General features: G+C 47.4%; 1 protein-coding gene across 2 annotated transcripts; it reads right to left on the minus strand.

Moving 5' to 3' along the window:
- Positions 1-1,855: 1,855 nt before the first annotated feature.
- On the minus strand, positions 1,856-19,871 carry FGF17 (fibroblast growth factor 17). 2 transcript variants are annotated; one of them, XM_024105619.3, is made up of 5 exons: positions 18,851-19,871; positions 18,665-18,701; positions 10,089-10,233; positions 4,675-4,781; positions 1,856-2,744 (listed from the first exon to the last, which is right to left on the minus strand). In XM_024105619.3, the coding sequence occupies exons 1-5, from the start codon at positions 18,922-18,924 to the stop codon at positions 2,448-2,450; spliced, it is 660 nt and encodes a 219-aa protein (XP_023961387.2). In that variant the 5' UTR covers positions 18,925-19,871; the 3' UTR covers positions 1,856-2,447. The 2 variants fall into 2 exon arrangements, with proteins under 2 accessions (XP_023961387.2, XP_008166875.3); XM_008168653.4 differs by having other exon boundaries at positions 10,089-10,266; positions 18,851-19,866.
- Positions 19,872-20,097: the final 226 nt, after the last annotated feature.

Genomic DNA, 20,097 nt, shown 5'->3' on the forward strand with positions numbered 1-20,097 from the left:
TTCTAAGGTATTAAACAAATTCAAACATCTGTGCCTGTGTTAGGGCCTGTCTACGCAGCAAAAGCGATGCAGGGGCCAGCCTATTGAGCCAGCTTGAATCCAGTTAGTGTGGGTAACCGTAGCAGTGAAGACAGCACAGTGTGGGCATCAGCTCTGATAGTATGAGGCGAGCCTGGCATAGATGTTAGGTACATACTTGACTTGCCAGCCCGCTCTGCTGACTTCATATTGTTACCAATACTAACTAGATTAAAGCTAGCTTAGATAGGCTAGCCTGTGTACAGCTTCTGTTGTGTAGACAGCCCTTTAGAAATAGAGCCAAAGATCACTCTGCCTGAAATCACTGGGGAGGGAAAATCATTTGCTTTTTGCCACATGTGCAGTTTATTTAACTCTTTGTACTTTGCTCAACTTGGGAAGTGCAGCTAGACCGGCCCTCTGCTGCTGCTGCTGCATTTGGGTATCCAGTACAGCAGAACAACACTTACATCTCAAAAGAAACATACAGACAAGCCCCCCAAACATGCTGTGCTTGAAATAAAAAAAACACCCAAGACATTAATTTTTATTCATTTCAGGTTTAAAAAAAAAAACAAAAAACCCAAAGTCTAAATGTTTAGGCCTAAAGCGACAACAGTCGACTCTTTAAGGAAATATTGGAATGTATTAAAAAAAACCCTAAAAGTGGTTTCTCTTTACCTGGTAGGGAATCATAGACACTAGGCCAGGTTGCTCTCTGGCTAGTCAAACGGGGTGTCCTCATTTTATTTCTCTTCCAAAGTAGGCGTGTGGTTGGGAATTTGGTCTCTCGAAGCAAAAGGAAAGCCCCTGACTGAGGGAAGAAGGGAAGTCAAAACCCTACAATAAAATAAATAAAATAAAGAGGCTTGTGACAAGCTGAAAAGAAGTGCTGGGATTTTGCCTCTGCAACTGTGGTGCTCAACCTTTTCCATGCTGGAACGCCCACCGCTCAGTCCCAGAACCCTCTTCCCTCTGGCTAATAACCAACCAGGAGGGGAAAGATGGCCCAGTGGTTAGAGTGCTAAGTCAGTACTCTAAAGACCTAGGCTCAATTCCCTGGTCTTTCTCCAACTTTCCTGTGTGACCTTAGGCAAGTCATTGTGAGCATGCCTATACAGCAGTTACTGGGTGCTTTTTTTCCCCCTCCATCGAGATAATCTACCTCCTAGGATGATGGAGAATTCTTCCACCGACTTAGCCACATCTACACTGGGGGCTAGATTGGCTTAACTACAGTGCTCAGGGGTGCAAATATTTTCATCCCCCTGAGTGACGTAGATGGGTCGATCTAAATTTTACTTATAGACCAGGCCTTAGTCTCTCTGTGTCTCCGTTCCCCCTCTGTACAAAGGGGATAATAGCACTGTCTTGATTTCCAGGAGTGTTGCGAGGATAAATATATTACAGATTGTGAGGGGCTACAGTAATGGGGCCAGCTAAGTACCATAGACAGACATCTACCTCCCCTCTGGGAAGGCAGAATGATCTGAACCCTTCTGCTGCTCTACAGGCTTCCAAGTCACTTAGATTTGTTGGCCCTGGGACCCTTGCAGACAGTCTCCTGCATATCAGCTGTCTGTTCGCTAGATACATCCATGCACACTGGAGAAAAAAGTCCTGCTAGTTCATCCCTATCCCAAGGCAGGATTCTTCCCTACAGTCCAGTTGACAGTCTTGTTCCACTGCGTCCACATGGGGAGACTGTCCCACAGTCTAAAAGATCGCACCAGTCAGAAGTTTTGAGTTTAGCCCGTGTAGCGGAATAAAAAATCCCAACCAGCTGCCAGGATTGGTCCCACAGGAACTTGGCTGTCAGGGTGGAGTTAGCACCTTTGATGCTGAGAACGGGGTCAGAAGGAGAAGTCTCCAAAACCAGTTGCTGTCTGCTTCCCTCCCAGCAGGGGTCGCTGTACAGAAGGGCAGGCAAAGCAATGGGTGTTTGAATCTTGGGGGTCGTTACAGGGGTGCTCTAGAACAAAGGGAAATCCTGCCTGGGGTTACATCTATATACAAAAAATAACCCCCCAAACCTGATCCTTGCTCCTTGAGTCAATATTTCTTTGTGCCTAAGAGAATCAAAGTATAAAAATAGAGCATCTTTGTAAAAAAAAATATGGGGAGTGGCAGGGTGCTGGGGGGCACAGTCCTATGTACAGCTGCGGCAATGGGTGTGCGTGGGTATGGGTGTGTTTGGAGGGCAGGACGCACAGCAACGTGCAGCATGGCGTAGTGGTGGGCACCGGGCATGCAAGTGACACACAGACCTAGGTATGGAATGGGGGAGCAGAGTGGATCTGTGTGCGGGAGGCAGATGGCCCGGCCCTACATACAGCATGGGGCAGCAGCCTGGGTCTGTGTGTGGGGCGGGCAGATGGCCCGGCCCTCCGCACAGCAGGGGTGAGTGGCACTATCCAAAACACAGGGCCCTACGTGCGGGGCCGCGGGGTGCGGGTGCGCTTCGTCCGGCGCGTCGGGGAGGAGGACCCCACAAACTCAAACTGCTTCTGCCGCTCGGCGTTGTTGGGGAAGGGCAGCTGGCCGCGGTAGAGGCGCTTGATGAAGTGTGCCTCCCGCTGGTTCTGGCGGCTCTTGGTGGCTTTCCGAGGGCGGCCCTTGCGCGTGAAGGCCATGTACCAGCCCTCATGGCGGGCATTCTGGAAGGCTGTGTAGTTGTTCTCCAGAACGATCTCAGTGAAGATGCAGTCTTTGCTCTTGCCATTGGGCTGGATGGAAGGAAGGGAGAGAGAGTGGGTTAATCCAGCAGGGAAAGGGTTAAGTGTTGTTAGGCTGGGTCTGATCCTGGGCCACTGGTTTTGCCATTGGACTTCGTGGGAGCAGAATCAAGGCCTGGGAGGATCTAGTGCCAATAGAAGGTGCCGGGTTGCCAGACCTCATGGAAGCCGGGCAGGCTTCCCAGGCCCCTGCCAGGCAGGGAACCCCACTGCTCAGGGGTAAGAGGGGAGTCCAGTCTCTCTGTCCCATTCAGTCCTTGGCTGCTGTTCTGGGGCTCCCAACAAGGGGGCTGTATAATGCTAATCGGGGGTGGGGGGGTGGGGGGTGGAAGGGGGGAGGGGTGCTTTCTGGGATCCAGTGGGAACTGGACCAAGACTCACCAGATTCATAGAATCATTGGGCTGGAAGGGACTTGAGAGGTCATCCAGTCCAGCCCCCTATCTGAGGCAGGACCAAGCAAACCTAGACCATTCCTCTGACCTGCTGTTAAAAGCCTCCAATGACAGGGATTCCACAACCTCCCTTGGTAACCTGTTCCAGAGCTTAACTACCCTTACGTTAGAAAGTTTTTCCTAATATCTAACCTACATCTCCCCTGCTGCAGATTAAGCCCATTGCTTCTTGTCCCACCTTCAGTAGACATGTAGAACAATTCATTCAGGGCACCCAGGCCACCAACCAGGGATGGCTTATAACCCCTGCCAGCCAGAGCTGGACTGGAACTGATGTCTCTGAGGTGTCCAATCCTCTGCTCCCTTTTCAGTCCATCAGTCATTCAGTCCCCCTTTGACTTGCAGTTTTGCTCAGACAGCTACTTGAGGTAGATCTCCCACTCCACATATCATCCCAGGGCAGAGCTTCTGTTTTCTCTTCAGCATGATGGAACAATCAAAGAACAACCAGACCCAGAGTATCCATCCTGCTGATGTGGGGCTTTGAGAATTTACTCAGGGCTCTCTGGAAATAGCACGAACATCAATAAAGCTCCCTCCTGTAGCTCGCTATGGAATCCCAGGGCCTTCATTTAAGGAGCTTCCAATTAACGAGGAGACAATATGATGCAGTGGGAGAGCACCCTATGGTCTTTCTATCTCACTGTAATGCTTATCTGAGCTAACCAGGACTCCAGCAGCATGAACTTCCCCACAGCAGGGCCCTGTCCATGCCAGCCAGGTCTCCAGCAGAATGAGAATGACCCTTGGTAGTGCCTGGGCCTCTGATGCCTAAAGTTTCCAATCACCTGTTCCAAAGTGGAAAGAAAAGTGTCTGAGGAAGCATCCAGATGGGGCAGCAATGGAGCAGCGTGCATCTACGGATCAGTGCAGAGGCGCTACTGTGTGTGCAGGGAAGGGCTGATTTCCTGCAGCACTGATGAGACCTGCAGGACCAAGCATGACTTGCCTGTTAGTGCACTTCCTTGGCACAGCCTGCAGGGCGCCTGCAAGAGCACAGCTGGAGTGAACCGGCTCCACAGCTGGAGTGAGCCAGCTTAGCTGCATTGACTTTAATGGAGCTATTCTGACTGACACCTGCTGAAGTTCCAGCCCATTGTTTTTATACAGCTCCTACAAAACAGCAGCGGGGGCTTGCCAGGTTCTGTCTTCTCGGAGATGGATCCCAATAAAGAAGAGAGATGTTATAGATTCAGGCATTGGAGGCCAGAAGAGACCCTTAGATTATCTAGTCTGACCCCTTGTAGATCACATTTATTTCACCCCATTACCCAGGTACTGGGCTCAGTCACTTGTGTTTGGCTAAAGCATCTCATCCAGAAAGGCATCCAATCTTGATCTGAAGACATCAAGAAATGGAGACACCACCACTTCCCCTGGCAGCGTCCCAACACTTTATAAAGTTTGAAGGCCATGTTCCTGACCGGGGGTGGGATGGGGCGTGGGGGTGCCCCTGGCTGTGACTCACTTTTCCAATGAGCTTCCCCCTCTTGCTCATGCAGATGTATTTCTCGCTCTCGGCTCCTTTGATGCGCACACGGCTCCCAAAGGTGTCTGTCTCCACGATCAGCTTTGCTGCAAGGATGAGAGAAAGAGAGAGAAGGAGAAAACAAAACAAAACAAAACAAAACTCCTTCCACCAATGCTAGAGTGAGTGATGGCCAGTCTGTGTGCCGGGGGTCAGTGTGTGCGCTCAGGCCCATGCAGAGATCCAGAGGAGCATAGGGAGTGCGTTAAAAACAAATGCCACCAAACGGCACATACAGACTGCGCTACCAGCAGTTACATGATCTCGGCTCTAGAGGACAGATAACCCAGTGGTTAGGGCACCTGGCTAGTACTTCTTTGCCCTACCACAAACTCCCCAGGTGACGTTGGGCAAGATACACAGGGCACATCTACACTTGGAGCTGCAGTAGGATTCCCAGCTGAAGGAGATGGACCTGAGCGTGCATGCTAACAATAAAGTTTAGCTGCTGCAGTGGAGGGGCTAACAGCTCTGCGTTTGCACACCTCTCAAACAACAGGCATGTGGCTAGGGCACGTAGGTCTCCTTGAGCTGGAGATTAGTGTCGAAGTGTAGGCACACCCTCACTTGCTGTGTGCCTCAGGTCCCCATTGTACCAGGGGTATAACAGCAGTGCCCAGCCTCAGAGGGGGGCTGTGGGGACAAATCTCATTGAATGGTCACAGCACATGGTGCTTTCCACTCCCCAGCTAACGGGGCCGTGATACAGAAATAGGAATTAGAGAGTAACCCAGCAGGAAAGCTGCCAGAGGGGATGGCTGGAGTGTCTAAGCCTTTGGTTTGCAGTTCTGTCCTTACGTCTCCAGCAATCCACCACCCCTTTCATCTGAGAAGCAAATGGAAGCACATACCCAGCACAGATAACTTGCCCACTTACCTCAAGGATCTATGACAGGGGTTCTCAAACTGGGGGTCGGGACCCCTCAGGGGGTCACAAGGTTATGGGGGGGTCGCGAGCTGTCAACCTCCATCCCAAAACCTGCTTTGCCTCCAGCACTTATAATGGGGTTAAATATGTAAAAAAGTGTTTTTAATTTATAAGGGGGGGTTCGCACACAGAGGATTGCTGTGTGAAATGGGTCCCAGTACAAAAGTTTGAGAATCACTGATCTATGAGGACAGGGTGAAAGCCAAGTCTGCAGCCAGGGCTGCTGCTTTGATCAAATCAGGAAATAAAGGAGGCACCTATTTACAAGAAGCAGCACAGTCTAGTGGCTAAGGTATTGGCTTAGGAGTTGGGGATCCAGGGTCAACTCCTGGCCCAAGTGTATGTCTTTGGGCAAGTAACTTCTTTCTCTATTTCCCTTCCCACCCGTTGTGTGTTATAGTGTAAGCTGTTAGGGGCAAGGACGGAAGTAATAGTAATTATAATATTACAATTAAGCAATTCTGCCTTTGTCCCAGGTAACAATGAACAAACCCTTCACATGGGCATGTGATGAAAAATGGCCACTGCCAGTATTCAATATCATCAAAACACACAGTAAAGAAAAGGTTAAAGTTGCACAAAGCATGGGATTATGCACAGTATTATTACCATTGCACACTGTATGTGTTTTGCTGTGTTAGTCTCTTGACCGGTCAGTCAAGGGTTAATTGTCTGCGAGTCCATTCCACATTCTTTAATTAGAACACCTGGGGTCTGATGTGTTCCTATGGCCTAGAACCCTCTGTGAACAGACAAAAATACCTATATCTTGCAACCAAGGATCTAGCCTGCACCTGTGTTTAATTAACAATAGCCTGCATCTGTGTTTGTTTAATTAATCTGGAGAAAGATCTGGAACATGCAAGGCCGTAGTACCTGGAGCTGGTGAGTTGAGCTATTTTCACTTCCAGGCTGCTTAGAACAGCCTTTCTTTTTTTAAATAGAAATTAAGTATTTTTATTAAGGAAATTCAGGGGCATCTTTGGGATTCTTTAACACATGACAATTTCTAAAGCCTAATGCCAGAGCAATGGGGAATAGCAGATTTCAGTAGCAAAATAGCCTGTGAGCAAGTATAATTTACTGCAGGAGAGCTTCAGCTTCTGCAAAACATAATGTTGAAATTCAGCCCTGTACAGAGGGCCAGAATAAGCCTATGTACCACTTAGTAGTAGTATTACTGTAGTGCTTAGGAGCTCCAGTCATGGAGCGGAACCCTTTGTGCCAGGTGCTGTATAAGGATTAACTCGCAAGATGAGACTCTCAGCTTTTCATTTAAAAAAAAAAAAAAAAAAAAAAAAAAAAGTTCTAGCCCTCCTGGCTATAGGGAAAAGCTTGAAAACATGACCTGTGTGCATCCTAAAGCCTCAGAAATTTAAAAAAACAACAACACAACAACATGATTTTTAAGCCAATCTCATTATTTTTGGAGGGCCTTAGAAGCACCACCCTCCAAAATTTGGATGCTTTTTAATTTTTGAACCCTTTGGGGGTGGGAATTATTTACAAATGCTTGAGGGGTGGGCACACTGCACTTAGACCCTCAAAAAGGGTCTTAAGTGGGACTCAAACGGTGCATAGTTTCTGGGTTAGGCCCTCTGCAGAGGGGTGAATTTCAGCCTAAGAAAACCCCAGACTATTGTCCCTGGCCATAAAAACTCAGTTGTGCTGCTTGCCTTTGCAGGTGCCTTTCCCTCCAGGTATGGGTTACAGTGATGGGCACTGTACCGTTAGAGATGTGCAGGACAGTGAACATGGCCCAGTTAAGTGATAAAACAACTAGATCTCTTAGGTTCTGGGACCCACCAGTTTTGTATTCAGGGATCTTGGCTTTCATCCCCCTTCCCATGTAAAATCCACATGGGCAGAACAACCATGGGGATCAACTGGCCACGAATAAATTCAGGCTGGAAATTAGCAGGTTTCTAATCAGAGGAGTGAGGTTCTGGACCAGCCTCCCAACAGGAGTAGTCAGGGTCAGGAACCTAACTGGGTTGGAGCTTGATACATTTATGAATAGGATTATACAATGGAATGGCATGGGATGACCCATGAGGTCCCTTCCCGTCCTATGTCCCTATGACCAATTCTCTATTTGTTCCAATTACTGATGGGGCCCCTAGCCAAAATCCCCCCCTCTGAACGCCCCTGCCCTTAAGAGGGGTCAAAATCCTAATCTAAATTTTTGCGCCGTTAGCCCGTCTCTGGTTACAACCTCTAAGGAAAAGCCTCTATCCACACTTGGATGAGTAACAGAATCTAATTCTAATGCAGCAAAACATTATGCCTGCCTCCTAGCGCTAGCCTGCCTGTTACAGCTGCTCAATCAAGTGAATTAGGGGAGCCATAGTTTTGCTTGGATGATGGGGAGTATGGACCGAATCCTGCTCTCAGTTACATGGATGAAACTCCCTTGACTTAAGTGGTGTTGGCTCCAGGTATAAAGACCACAATCCAGCTCCTAGAGGAGCTAATGGGCCACTGACTTTAACAGGAGTTGGACTGATTCCTAAGCAAGTGCAGAAATTGGCACATGGTGCATAAGATCCATCGGAAGCTCACACCAAGGTTTCATTGCAAATTCTCTTATCCGCTGCTCTCCAGGGGGAAAACATTCACCTTTTTGTTTATAATGAGACCGTTTCAATCAAATGGAACAATTGTTTTTAGCACCTCTCCTTGATTTGGCTACAGCTGTCCTGCCACCAGCTTTTTGATCAAGCCTTATTGTCATGTTTAACTGATCTTGAACAATTCCTCAATAAACAGAAGAATTCCCCCTTCTGGAATAAGTTTTAATCATTATGCTTTGGAGTGTTCTTTTTATCTGCTGGCTTTTGAAAAAACATCCTTTGAAAACCATTAATATCTCTGTCAATCCTTAAAATAATTAAAAAAAACCCCAAAACAAATGGACCTGCTAGGTACTTTTTGTTACCCTGAATCTTTAAATCTTCATTTGATGTTCAGAACAAACTGTAACCATCCTATTTTGTATTCTAACAGACTATCAATGTGGTCTGATTCCTGCTCCCACTGAAGTGGAAGGGAGCAGGACCTAAGTGTATTTTTAAATCCAGTTAAAGCTTTTCTCTTTGATTTAAGCTGGTAGTTGAAGACAATGTATTAATCTTCCAGTTGCCAGCATGTGCATAACTGAAGTCCAAACAAGATCTCAGAGCCATGACTTTCAGATCAGATTTAGGTTTAACCCCCAAATAAACTGATCAGAATATAAATTGAACAAGAGTTGCATGTAACTTCACCCTAGGAGAATCTGGGACTATTCTCCCTAAAGTAGTGCTGGATTGTTACCATAACAAGCCATTGTACGTTTGAAGCATCATAGTCTCTGATGATAGTCAGGACTTTGCCTTTACGAGAGAGATTTCCACAAAGGGAAATGTAAACAACAATCCATACATTTTGCTGGATTCTCACATGAAAGATGAAATCCTCAAGTCAAAGGGACACTTGACTACAATGGGGTCAAGATTTCACCCAGCAATTCAGTCCCAAACATGCTAGGGATGGACTGGAGTGGCTTTAGCAAGCCTGTTTTGAATATTAGACCAGAATACCTTTTAAAATGCTAGCCATAGGTCCCTTGATATTCTCAATTGCCAGGAAGTCGTCTTTCGGTTTCTAATACATACCAGTCTTCAGCTGGTTGCATTGTCAGTGAAGCTGTGGCTATGAAACTGGAAAGTCTCCTGGTCTCTGTCTCTTCCTTGGGGATATATATGAAAGCAACCCTTGTGACCCTTCTTACCCCGTACCAGGGATGCTAGTTATCTGTCTCAGTCAAGTGTCTCAAAGCGCTCCCAGGGATGGGGGCAGTACCATTATCCCTGCTTTACAGACAGAGAAACTGAGGCATGGAGCAGGGATGTGGCACAGTGATTCACAGGCAATGGTGGGACTAAAACCTGGGAGTCACGACTCCGGGCATCCCTGTTTTAGACACTAGGTCTCATTCCCTTCCTGAACTGGGAACAGTCCTAATGCCCAGCCCAACCCTGCTCTTAAACACTAAATCCCATTCCCTTCCCTGAGCTGGTAATAGAACCCAGCAGGTGTATAGTCCCCTATTGTGATAGCACCTAGGAGCCCCAGATATGGATCAAAGCCCCGGTGTCCTACATGCCGCACAGGCATAGAACAAAGAGGCGGTCCGTGCCCCAAGGAGTTCACAATCTAACCCAAGCAGTGTGACTCATCCCTGTGTTGGCACTGGCCTCTCTGACCAGGTTCCAGATGTGAAATCTCTGCAGGGCCGACAACCATTTCCAGATGTGGCTGATATAGCCACATGGTAATCGCTCAGAATTAAAGTGCATTCCCCACCAGCTGGTCTCTTTCCATCACAGATGGCTGAGATCTGGCCATATGATCTGGCGGGATGGGGGCATCTCTAGCTCCTTACCGAATTTGTTGCCATCCTCTGCCGTGGCGGTGATCCTTTTGCCGTTCACCTGGACATGCTTGCCACTGGTCCGGCTGTAGAGCTGGTACTCCCTGATCTGCCTTCGGCTCAGCTGGTCTGTCATGGCGCCCTGGTCCCTCACGTACTGGTTAAAATTAGGAGACGGTTGATTCTCCCCCTTTGTTTACAAAGGGAAAAATAAAATCAATTTGTTTGGGACAGCCCCACAGACATGGCGAGGATATGGAGTCGGGAGCCATCAGTGGGCCATCCTGGGCAGGAGAGCTCATGCAGGGTGGTGGGATGGGGTCTGAGACCCTGAGGAGCATGCCAAGGAGGTGGCTGGGATATAGTCAGGAACCAACAAAGGGACGTCCTGGTCAGGAGACCTAGAGGACAGGGGATGGAGCTTGGTACTCTGGAGAGGAGGTCACATACATGATGGAACCTAGCTTGAAATTAGAGGCATCCCACGCCGGAGTCCTCATGCAGTTTCATTGCATTCCATGCAAACTTGTGTATACATTTTAGATTCCAGGACATCCTGGGGGGCAGAGATGGGATATGGAGCTTTTCATCTCCATTCCAAATAGACAGTGACCAAAGCCATTGCTGCCTGATGGCCGTTAGCTGGCCTAGGTGAGATGAGTCTCAGTCCAGTGCCCATAACACCTGCCACCACAGATGCAACTAGCTGGCAGGCTCAACAGAGGACTGAATGGGGCTTGGAGACCAGCTCTCCTCAGACTAGTAGAGGTGCTGGATCAAGGGGTGAGAGGGTGGGTGGGTGGATCAAGGGATGAGAGGCTGTGTGTATATGTAAAAATTTGCACTGCTGCTCCCCATCCTGCTCCTTTTCTGGGGATACACAGATGGCTACCTTCTAAAAAGGGATAATCTGGTGCCTTTCTCTAGTAACATACCTACCTAACCAAGACCCACCCACGTCTCCTGGAAACTCAGAGACCCATCCTGTTTCTCTTATTTCTTTGTTACTTGGGATTGTTACAAGTCATAGGCTCCTATTACCCACAAAGTCCTAGTCCTCTGGGACAGCAAAATTGATTGCTAAAGGGAAGACGATTCTCTCTCTCTCTGTGTCTATAGAAATATATCCATCCATCCATCCACTATAACCCTCTCTCTACTGGTTCGGCAGTCTCTCCATATGTTATATGTAATATTACTTTCTATCAGATATAAATATCTGCTTATCTAATATAACCTTCTATCTTCCATATATAACCATCATCCATATGTCCACTATAACTCTATTATTTATTTATTTATTTACTTGTATTATTGTAGCACATAGGAACCCCAGTCCTGGAGCAGGACCCCATTGTGCTAGGTGCTGTACCAACATTGAACAAAAAGACAATCCCTGCCCTAAAGAGCTTCCAATCTAAATCTCTATCTATTCCATCGTCCTGGCATTTGGCCACCTTGTGAATGTGATTCTTCAAACCCAGGACTTGTTAGCGGAGCTGGGGAGAAAGTAGAACAGATGAAGTAGTAAAGGTGTCCCCCTTTCTCTCTCTCTCCCCCCCCCCCCCCCCCCCGGATTCTCATTGTCGTTAGTAACAACAGAACAAGAGCAAAATACGGACCGTGGGAAAGAATCTGAAATCTTCCCAAAGAATGAGTCCTCCACGGCCCTATGAAGTTATCATGACTGTGATCATAGAATAAAGGATTGGGTTGTCCTGTCCCTGCTGTATTGCCGGGGGCCCTGACAGCAAAGACCCGAGAGTAATGTGTATTCAAGGGTCTTCCTGGAAGATCATGCCCATGCAAACTGCAGGCATGTGTCACAGAGAACGCTACTTCCACAACCTCACTGTGCCATCAGCACACAAAGCCTGTTGCTGCATGTCTCACACATTTCTCTACATGCCTCAGGACCCTTGCTGGGAGCCAGGCTCATCCTCAATAGTGACAAATACTAGAAAAGAGGGGCTGGAAATCAGCGAATGGCAAGTCAGCTGTAGCACTCAAAGTCTATGGCCAACACTCCGGATCCACGTTAGCCAAACCTGAATTAGAGGGGCCTGCTGATGCGCTGGCACCACCACTGTTGCTGAGGGGTGCCAACGCTCATGCCAGAAGTGAAGGGCAAACCACTGCTGGCTCTAGGTTCTAGAACCCCAGTGCAACCAGAGCCTCCCAGCTGCTCCCTGGATCCTACTGCAACATAGAACCTCCCAGCTGTCCCCGGAACCCCAGTGCAACCCAGAGCCTCCCAGGTGCCTCCAGGATCCCAAAGCAGATGTTATATCAGAGTCTCAGAGAGCGAAGGACCAATAGTATTACTGCCCGTTGTTTGAGCCACTGATGACCTAGGGTCAAAGAGTTTAAGGCCAGAAGAGACGACAAGACTATCTAGTTTGACATCCTGTATATTGCAGGCCACCAGCACCACCCAGCACCTGCACACTAAACCCAACAACTGAAACTCGACCAAAGTATGACCGCCCGCCGGAGACTAGACTGTGATGTGCCACAGGCAGAGAACAGGAGGGATCGAGGTGCACCAGTGTCTGACGGAGGGAAGTGGTTAAGTGAGAGAGACCCAGATAACCCTGGTAAGGGACCTGCACCCGCATGCTGAAGAGGAAGGCAAATGCCCCTGCCCGAGGTCACTGCCAATCTTCCTTCCGGACCTCACATCTGGCAATCAGTGAGCATGTGAGTAAGAACCAGCCAGCCAAGCACCTGGGAGAGAGAATGCTCAGTGCCATCTCAGAGCCCTGGTCCTCCCTGTCTACTGTCCCATCTCCAGCTGTGGCCATCCCCGATGCTACAGAGGAAGGAGATTAACAATTAAAAAAAAAAACAGAAAGAATTGGGAGGGGGAAATCCCTTCCTGACCCCTGCAGGCAGCTGGCTGAAACCCTGAAGCATGAACTTTTAGGAACATAAGACATAAACCGGAAGTGAGCCCCAGGTCCCTGAGTCCTGCCCCTATCATAAGCAATCATGTCATATAATCGTTCACAAGAACCACCGGCTGGGAGGGACAGAAATGCTAAAGAACATCAAGGCTTCAAAACCCAGGCTAAAAACAAAACCTACACTACCCTGAGTGAGACAGGCTCTCTCTCGTATATAGGGGAAGGGGGCTTTTTCTTAGCCAGCCCCTACAAATCACAGTATGGTAAAACAGCTAAACAGTAAACACCCCTGGTTCAGCTTCCGCCCTTCACTGCCAGCCATGAGACAGGCTGAGCGGAACTGAGAACTGAATATGGTTCCTAATGCACAGTGAGTCACCAGTAGCAAATGGTAGGTTACTCTTGGGAAGGTCATTCTACTCTTTGACTCAGCTAACGATGGACAGAATCCCACTCTGGTACATGTACATGAACTCAAGTGTTGAACCCACAGTGGGGGCTCAGAGCTGGAAGCTCCATGTATGTGTGAGGAGCAACTAGTAGGGTGACCAGATGCCCTGACTTTCAGCATCAGGACCACAAAGCTCAACATGAAACTTGGGTCGAAACCATTGGTCTCCTGTTCAAACAACAGGAGGCTGCTGCGTGTTTCAAACAGGATCAACTCAATGCCATACAAAAGCAACAGTGGGTACTAATTCTTGCTTTTTACAGATTCAGACTAACACGGCTACCCCTCTGATACTCAATGCCATACACCGGCCCGAGTTTGTTCCAAACCAGGCCTGAAATGCCTTGAAAGTTTCCTAAACTTTAACAAACATGACAACAAACCAAATCTTTCTACCAATGCAGGAAACCAAAGAAGACTGATGTGTTTGTGGATCTACGTGCAACCATTATGTGCTGTAACCCTCCCAACATGCATGTGTGTCAAAGTATATTGACCGAATTCCCCCCTCTCCTCCTCAAAGATACACTAAAAGAAAAGGGCCAAATTCTGCTCCCCACTGGCCAGGAGCTACTATAGATTCTGATGATGTAAGAGCAGAATCTAGAGCTCAGCCTTTCAGATTTACACTGGCATAACTCCATTAACTTCAATGGCATTACTCCTGATTTACACCAGCATAACTGACAGCAGAATCAGCCTGGAGTGGTTCAGCGCACTCCGAAAGGCTACTAAATAAAGTGTGTATTGTACCCAAACAGGCTTTGTGACTTATGCTAATGCCCTAGCAGAAACACATGCTCCCCAACAGAAGAGTTATTGTATGGTAAATACCAGCTAATTACTACAGACATGCTGGTTGACTACAATGCTGATAATCCTCAATCCCTATGACGATACAGAGCTATCACGGAGCAGTTAAACTTCAATCAATGTCTTTAACTATGCATTTTATTGGTATGAGAAGGCTTCATTTAATCTCTATGCAAGTGGAGTAGGAAGCCCTGATTTTAAGAGCTAAGACTGAGATTTTCAAAGCTCCTTAAGAGATTTGGCCACGCCATTCGGGTGGTCGAATTTTTTTAAATTTAAACTTGGGGGGGGGGGGGGCGGGGAGGGAGTAAGAAATAGCTTTTCGACCAAAATACAAATGTTTGTGGAAACATTTTAGTTTGGTCAAAATGACTGAATTTTTCATTTTAAAACATACTTTTTTGTAAAAATATTCAGTTTTTGATTTAAAAAATGGGGGTTTTTTTGTTTTGATTGCAGCAAAATTTTTCAGAATAGAGTTTTCAAAACCTGAACTTTTTACCAACAGCAGAAAAAATTACCAACACTGGTCATCGAAAGCTGGACAAAATCTTTTTGTTGTTACTTGAAAACCAAAATATTTCTGTGAGGAAAATTAGGACAAAAATATTGAAATACTTGGATTTTTGAAACCGCTGTAATCCACATCGCTTAGCCATCTTTAAAAATCTCAGCTAGAATATAGCTCTTTAGCTTGTGCATGTCACATAAGTAAATCCATCCTCAGCTGTGTAAAGTTGCTCCATTGCCTTCAATGGAACACCAGTGATTTACCCCAGCTGACTTCAGTGGGGCCAGGATTTCACCCAGCTATTACCATAGCAGAACTGAGATCTTAAAGACCTATTGCTAAATAGTATGCAACCCTGCTCCCATTCCGGTCACTGAGCATTTTGCCATTTACTTCAGGTGAAGCAGGATCAGGCCCTGTCTATGGACCACTTTAATCTGCCCCAAATTTCTCTGGGAATCTGAGTGCTGGTCAGAGATTATCTACAGCACCAACTTCAGCTCATCAGACACATTCACAGAGCAGTGACATGGGCACTGGGCTGGCTCAGAACTTCTTGCTGTAAAAGGAAAGGCAGCAATGGGGTTCTGGTTTGTGACCAGGTCTCCCACAGTACTACACATAATAAATAAAATAAAAACTGGTAACTTAAACACAGATTGGCTCTCCCTGTATTAATAGCGTCTCTACAGTAAATCCGCATGCTAGGGTATGTTTCGTAGACCTACTTGTGACATTATTACCAGATTTTTCAGACAGGCTCAGAACGCACCATCAGGCCCAGATTTTCAAAAAAGCTCAGATTCCATTACGTGCTGAGCAGTTTTGCAAATCTGGCCATAAGTGGGAGCTATCCTCTACTATTTTATATTATGCTCACACTTTCTATCAGGGTTCTAGTTATAAATAGTTAATAGATGGCTAATAGATGCTTTAATAAATGGTTTTTCAGAGTCCAACAGGATGACAGGTTGCTTATAACCATGGCTTACAACCGTCTATAACACCTTCTACTGATGTGCTTATAAACATCAATGCTGTAGGCTGCTCTGTACATGCTTGTAACAGCTGTTAATTATGTATTAATCCTTTATAAACCATTTCTGAATGGACCCTTAAAGTGTGACTATTATATTTATGGTGAGGCACGAAAAGCAGGACATTCACAATGGACTCGATTGTACAACACTAACTCATACTTGTGCACCTTTAGACGAGCAGCCTCACTGACGTCCATGAGTGCTTGTGTGAGTGCTCGCCAGCATGAATGAGGGTGGCCCAACGAGCCCTCTGTAGGATGAGACCAACAGAGTCTAAGAAGAGACTAGTGATGCTGGATGCCCCCATTTTTCGGTGCGCAACGTGAGACACTTTAAAGGGCTTTGATTTTCAGACGATGGGTGCTCAGCACGGTCTGGAAATCAGGAGCCTTTAAGGTTTCCCAAGCAGGGCACCCAGAGTCACTTCTGAAGAGTTTTGTGTTGCACGGCTGTGATCAGGTGAATGGTTTAGTACTGCCCAGGGGCCGAGCACTCACAGATCCTGTAAACTTCTATGGGGGTCTCAGGCACTCAGCACCTCCCAGGACCAGACCCTTTGGCAAAGAGGGCAATTGTCTCCTTTTGACTCAGGTTGGCTTCTGGAGCAGGGCTCTCCTGCGCTCTCCCCCCCACACCCCCCCGCCTCAATTCAGCTGGGTCTCAACTCAACTGAGCTCCATAGGGACTCTTTATAGACCGGCCACTGTCTGTCCCCATCCATCAGGACTCATAGCATCATGTTGGACCTGTGAACCCTAACAACGGGGGACTTGTGCGTTCCTCTGGGGAAGGAATGAATGCAGGGATGAAGCCAGGTAGAAATCCCCTCTCCGTGAGTTCCTGGAGCTGCTTCCTTTTAATTCATCCAAAATCCTCTTGCTTTTATTTATTTATTTATTTATTTTGGCTCTGCTTCATTCTCCCCTTGAGTGATCTTTCCCACCTTTTCCTTCAGCATTCAGCAGCCTCCGCTCATTTCAGATCACAGGGCAAAACCCCTCTCTCTCTCTCTCTCTCTCTCTCTCTCTCTCTTCCCCCCCCCCCCACCTCTTCCCCACCTCCCTCACAAAGGAGGACAGAGAGGGTCTAGCAAAGATCACAGCAAACATTATCTATGTGGAATCTTCACAGGTCTTTAGTGTGGCCGCTGGGGGGGATCGACCCCTTGCTGCTGCCAAAGGAACTGGTGATCAGCGGTCCCAGAGACAGCTGCTCATCACACAGGAGCTCAAGCATGGCTCTGGCCTTTGCCAGCTTGCCCCCCCTCTCGCCCCGCCTGCCATACACCCTCAGTGGGGGAAAGGCAAGCAGTTCAAGGGAAAGCCCCACACCACCTTTCACAGCGCCATCAAATGAGCCCCCCACCCCCAAGGGGGCAATAAAACCAGGCCCAACACCATTGTGCTAATTTCTGCTCCACAACACGCTGCATCCCTGAGCCTTTTTGTGTGTGCGTGTGTGTTGGGGGGTGGGGTGAGGAAGTGTCTAGGGTCTGACTTCCGGCAAGGATTCGCTTTAGAGGCTTTGGGGGTGTTTCTGTCCCCATCAAAGGCACCTCCATTCCCCTCTTGTTTTCAAAGGCATTTACCTTAAAAAGGTCCGGAGTGCATGTTAAGGAATCCAAGGCTGGCCTGTTAAAACGGTTTGGAGCCTAGCTGAGAGGGTGCTGGTATGGAACAGTGCCTTTTAATAGCCCTGGCTTTTATTGAGATCACAAAAAGGGACACTGCATCTTTAAAAGGAATGGGGGGTGGGGGGGTTAAACCCCAAGCCACGGCAAGCTGCTCTGACTTTGGATTTAAAACCAACGGGCCTGATTCTGCTCTCACATATCATGCTGGTGTAAATCAGAAGAAACTCCACTGAAGTGATTGGGACAGATCCCCAGCTGGTGTAAACTGGAATAGCGCCACTGAAATCAATGCTGATTTACACCAGCTGCAGATCTGGCCTGATGGAGTCACACTGGTATGAAACTGGTGTGAGAGGAGACTCAGGTCCCAAAAATCTCAACTTTGTATATTTCTGGAATGGAGCATTTCCCCTCAATGAGCAGTATTCTAACGAAATATACCGGGTTCCTATACAGCACAATGTACCCGTTATCTAGGGGTAAGGCCCAATCCCGTGAGCAGTTACACATAGGAGCAATCCCATTGACCGTAACTGTCTATTACATCTACTCCTAGATAGACACAATTTCATTTCTGAAACAGTTAAAATAATTAGTCTTACCTTCATGATTATCCAGTCCTACAATTGGTCCTGAACCTTCAAACATGCACATAAGTAATTTTACTCACCTGAGTAGTGCCATTTGAGTTCCTTGGGCAAGATTCTGCTCTCAGGCCAGTGCAACTGCACTGTCAGTACAGTTACTCCTGAGCGATGCTGGTCTGTGATTAGAATCTACCCCTTAGGTTTACTCATGTGAGTAAAGTTACCCATGTGCATAGGTATTTGCAAGAGAGAGCTCCTTAACTTTTAAAACTGTGCTATGTTTAATAACTTTAATAAAAATAAATCAGTATTGTCAGCATTAGCAAAACAGAATGCACAGGTAACATTTTGATTTTGGTTGAGAGCACAACATTAGCCAATTTATTTTCAAGCACCACACAAACTGATACATGCCACCTTTAGGATTAAAGCAGTGCACCACAGGGAAAAAAAAGCAATTACTCTGGTTTCCAAAAGAGCTTTGGGCACTTTGGGTTTGAATGCTATTGCAGCCCGGTGTCTTTAAACAATTTGGTTTTGTTGCAAAGAAAGAACTCCACAAGTAAATCGAAAAAAACGTAACCTGACTTTTTGCATTTGGAAGGGGGGGGTTGGTTAGTAAAACAGACAGTCTGTTGCAAACGTACCTGGGTTTGACAGGAGAGCATTAAGAGCTGGAAACATCTGTATTTGGAAACAAAAGAGAGAGAGAAAAAAAAATACACAGGGTTTTGTTTGGGGGTTATTCTGTCTACTACTAATACACTATTGATTAAACCTTGTTGCAAATAATTGGAACAAAGCTAGCTGTGAGGAAAGAAGAAAGCGCTTACATGGAAAGGTTTTGGAGGCTGACGTACTGCTGCATGTCGCTTGCCAGAAGAAAAAAAAAAAGAGATAAATACATAAAATGAACTAAATCAGCTCTGAGCTGAGTGCTCTCAAACTCTCCCAAAGCTGCAAAGATCTCTTAAAACTGGCACATTCCTGGGGGTGAAGCTAAGGAGCGGTGTCCCCTCCTTTTTAGTCTGAAGCCCCCAGTAACAGCAGGAAAGGAGATGCCAGAAAAAAACAACCCCACTTCTTGCACCTTTAAGACCACATGTGATCATAAAGTGCCTGGAACAAAAATTGATAGAGTGCATGGAGATGGCTGGAGCAGCGCATCCGTCTTCTTCCTTCCTTTCTTTTTTTAATCTTTACCAGGATCCTTGCTGTGCTTCAAGAACCTTCATAGCATCCAAGTTTGTTTCATCCATTTCCCCTTTCCTCCCCACCCCACCCTTCCCCAAAATAGAAACTTGCTGCTTTCCTCAGTTTATTCACTGGGTTGCATCCCTCCTGCAGCCTGGTAGCTGCATCCTCCTACATGGGAAGGTGGCTCAAGGCAAGGTGCTCCCATCTGGGGAGGAGAAGACACTTCAGAGGCTCAGGCTCCAGTAAGTTCCAAGCTTGGATCCAACAGAGAGATTACGCGAGGGAGCAGGGGCTTGCTTGCAGGCTATTGCTAGCACTTCCCATGTGTCAGCCCTGAAAGCTTGGAAGAGTCTCTGCAGACAGGGGCAGAACCTTCCCTTCTGGCTTCCCTGCAAGTCATTCAGCAGCTGGAGAAGGAAGGAGGAACCTTACCTAGCAGGAGCCTGTGAGGGAGGAGAAAGGGGGTGGGGGAGGCAGCTTGGCAGTGCGGCTTGTTGTGTCCCCAAGTTGGAGAAACCAACCTCAATTAACAGAAGTGGGGAGAGGGTGACTGACTCATCCAATCCCCCACTCCCAGCAGCACACACCTGGCATAGGAGGGGTATGCGCCTGTGGTAGTGGCTACCTGCTTCTTTTAACTTACAGCATTGGGGCATCTGTGCAGGAAAGCCACAAGCACTGGAGTTCAGCAGCTCAGCTGGGGTGCAGAGCGTGAGAGCTGGGGACAAGGGTGGCTTTTTGGCCAGCATCATACAATAGCATCAAGTGGCTGGTGACTTATGACTTGCAGGGGAAAGAACACAGTTACTCCCCTCCCAGCCTGCATGCAGTGATGCCCCAGGAGGTTTGTGCCTCCCCTTGCTCAGATGAATGGCTAGCAACC

This window comes from Chrysemys picta, chromosome 2 (genome assembly GCF_011386835.1).
Source record: "Chrysemys picta bellii isolate R12L10 chromosome 2, ASM1138683v2, whole genome shotgun sequence".
Lineage (NCBI taxonomy): Eukaryota > Metazoa > Chordata > Testudines > Emydidae > Chrysemys > Chrysemys picta.

Excerpts from the sequence above, each read along its gene's own strand:
- FGF17 (XM_008168653.4), bottom strand. The coding sequence starts at position 18,924 with ATGTATTTATCTCTTTTTTTTTTTCTTCTGGCAAGCGACATGCAGCAG. Across the intron at positions 18,702-18,850 it reads AGCCTCCAAAACCTTTCCAT|ATGTTTCCAGCTCTTAATGC; the intron begins GTAAGCGCTTTC and ends TTCCAAATACAG. Across the intron at positions 2,745-4,674 it reads GGGGGAAGCTCATTGGAAAA|CCCAATGGCAAGAGCAAAGA; the intron begins GTGAGTCACAGC and ends CCTTCCATCCAG.